The sequence below is a fragment of the Gossypium arboreum genome, chromosome 11, assembly GCF_025698485.1.
Source record: "Gossypium arboreum isolate Shixiya-1 chromosome 11, ASM2569848v2, whole genome shotgun sequence".
NCBI lineage: Eukaryota > Viridiplantae > Streptophyta > Magnoliopsida > Malvales > Malvaceae > Gossypium > Gossypium arboreum.
The window spans coordinates 37382609-37385654 of NC_069080.1; the positions used below are offsets into that span (position 1 = coordinate 37382609).

At 36.4% G+C, this 3046-nt stretch overlaps 1 protein-coding gene across 1 annotated transcript; it reads right to left on the bottom strand.

The window, feature by feature from the left end:
- Window positions 1–2141: 2141 nt before the first annotated feature.
- Window positions 2142–2739, bottom strand: LOC128283859 (L10-interacting MYB domain-containing protein-like). The gene is made up of 2 exons (XM_053021273.1): window positions 2554–2739; window positions 2142–2465 (listed from the first exon to the last, which is right to left on the bottom strand). The coding sequence occupies exons 1-2, from the start codon at window positions 2737–2739 to the stop codon at window positions 2142–2144; spliced, it is 510 nt and encodes a 169-aa protein (XP_052877233.1).
- Between the last annotated feature and the right edge of the window lie 307 nt (window positions 2740–3046).

A 3046-nucleotide genomic window follows, 5' to 3' on the forward strand; every position in this document is an offset into this window, starting at 1 on the left:
GAGGTATTTTATCTGTTTTCCCGTCTGTTTTTCAATCATAATTTTCCAAGACTTAAATGTGGAAAACACATCGCTTTTCTGCTTCAGGAAGAACGCCCAAACTTTTCTGGAAAAATCATCAATAAAGGTTAGCATATAATTAGCTCCACCTCTCGAAGGCACTCTGGACGGCCCCCACAGATCAGAATGGATATACTCCAACGTTTCCTTCGTGTTATGGATTCCTCTAGTGAATCGAACTCTCTTTTGCTTCCCAAAAACACAGTGCTCACAGAAATTCAGTTTGCAAATTCCTTGCCCATTAAGAAGTCCTCTTTGCTTAATTCGCCATGCCATTCTCACTTATATGCCCTAGGCGCATATGCCAAAGTTTAGTAATATCATCATCGACAAGGAAGAGGAAGCGGCAATTTGCATCACCGATATGAGAGAACCACAGTAAAACATATAACTTGGCAATCTTTCTTTGCCCTTTCATCACAACAAGGACCCTTTGAAATCTTTAAAACCCCACTTTCACTGTGTATCTGCACTTTTGAATCAAGAGTACTCAACGAAATTAAATTTCTTTTCAATTTCGAACATGCCGCACGTCACTAAGTGTTCGACAACTCCATCAAACATCTTAACTTTAATTGTTCCAACACCGCGATTTTACATGAAGCATTATTTCCCATCAAAACAACACCTTCAGATCATTGTTTCATAAGTTGTAAACCAATCCCGATTGGGACTCATGTGGAAGGTGCAACTGAATCAAGTATCCACTCCTCGCTTACTTTAGAATCATTGATGAAGCAACTAGAAGTTCACCATCGCTGTAGTCTTCTACAACATCAACTTCACCGAATTTTAATTTGTTTTCCCTTTTGATTCGCGACCTCCCTTTTAATCTTATTTTGTAGCTTATAGCACTCGATTTAATGTGCCCTTTCTTCTTGCGAAGTTGCAAGTTTTACCTCTGTTTGAAGATTTCGATCTACCCTTAGATTTACCACGAGGATTCCGTTCTCGTGTTCTACCACGATCATCATCAACATTCGGTCTTGTCTCCCACGAACAATGAGACCTCTCCCGAGAGTTGGGTTTAACCACAAGATGCTTCATCTTATCATACGAGGTTAAAGAATCATAAACCTCATCAACTGTGAGAGACTCGCGGCTATATAAAATCGTGTCTCTAAAGGTTGAATAAGACGGGGGCAACGAACAAAGTAGAATCAACCCTAGATCTTCCTTATCATACTGAACCTCCATGGCCTCCAAGTTTGAGAGAATTTCTTTAAACACTGTTAAGTGTTCGTGTACAGACGCACCTTCCTCCAAACGATGAGCATAAAGACGCTGCTTCATATGCAACTTGCTTGTTAGAGTTTTCGACATACATATTTGTTCTAGCCTCTTCCATAATGCAGCGGCAGTTTTCTCTTTCATCACATCCCGCAAAATTTCGTTGGACAAATGCGGATGTAATTGTGTTAATGCCTTTCGATCCTTACGCTTCTTCTCTTCATCTGTTAATGTCGAAGGCATCTTATCTATCCTAGCAGGGCATCCTCTAGATCCATCTGCAAGAAGCGCTTGCATCTTAATTTGCCACAACGCAACTGGTGTTGCGGTCCAACAATGAATTTTATACTTCAAAGATGCCATTACCGTGATCGAAATGAATAACCGGAAGCTCGATACCAATTTGTGAAAAATAAAATAGAATAAAATAAATAAAATAAAGAACACATAAATTTTACGTGGAAACCCTTTCGGAAAAAAACCACAGGCAGAGGAGAAGAAAATTCACTATGTCGAAAATTTTTACTCAAATACAAGAGGAATAGACTATGTCTATTTATAGGCTTGCAAAGCCATATTCTAGTAGGATTGAAACACCTTATCCTAATCAATATAAAATAGATGGAGTTTAATAAGGTTTAAAAACCTTATTCTAAAATAAAATAAAAGAAGTTTAGTTCTATATGGATTTTACTTTTATTTTATTTTCCATCGTATTTTATTTAAATAAGAATTTGGGTCACTTAATTCTAACATGTGGCTTGACTCATATTGTCAGCTGCATTGCATAATTTTTCTATTTGACTAGACAATCTTGCAGCCCCTCCAATTTGCTTTGAGGATTTCTTTCTTCAAGTTTTAAAATGTGAACTTGATATCTCAGGGTTTTTCCTTTTTTGACCGTTTCCATCAATTTGAACATCATTTGAAATGTGAACATCATTTGAAATGTGAACATCATTTAAAATGCGAACATCATTTCTCACATTTTCTTCTTCATTCTCTTCAGGTATTTCATTGTTAACATCTTCAAAAATATCACTACGGAGTGTACCAGAAAAAGGTGCCCATGCTTTATCACCTGTTGCAACTATCCCCATGAATATTTGGTCTAACTTCCCTTCGAATTCAGGATCAATGCCCGATGTTCTAAATTTTTGAGCTTCAGGCACAACCTACATATCAAATGATAGTTTAATACCAGTAATTATCAATAAACTCATAAATAAGAAAAAAACAAAATATAGGGAATTATTAATGTACCTTTAGCCTACTCTCCCACCAATCATCCGATGCATCAACGGTTTTTTTTATAGGATTCCACTCTAGACCAGTATCTTTGCCTTTAAGTTTCTTCCAAGCTTTCCATTCTTTTTTTAGGGCATCCCACCTATTTTTAAGTTGTCTTTGTGAAAAACCCTTGCCTGTTTCTTTCTCAAAGTTAGTCATTATTTTCAACCATCCATCTTTTGTGAAATGAGTACCAGGCCTATTGCCTTTCAATATCTCTTTAATACAAATATCACAAAATATTTCATCAATCTCTTATCCCACATTGCTTTCACTTTTCACCACTAACTTCAATCGCCGACGTACTCATCTATTGTGTATACGAACAGATTCGTTTCACCAAGAAAGCAATTAAGAAAATCAAATGTCACAAAAGTATATTTTTTTAGATGTGTATCGAAATCAAGATAGGATCCTAAGATTTTTTTTTTCTCAATCAAAATCAACTTTCCAAGACCGGAATAAT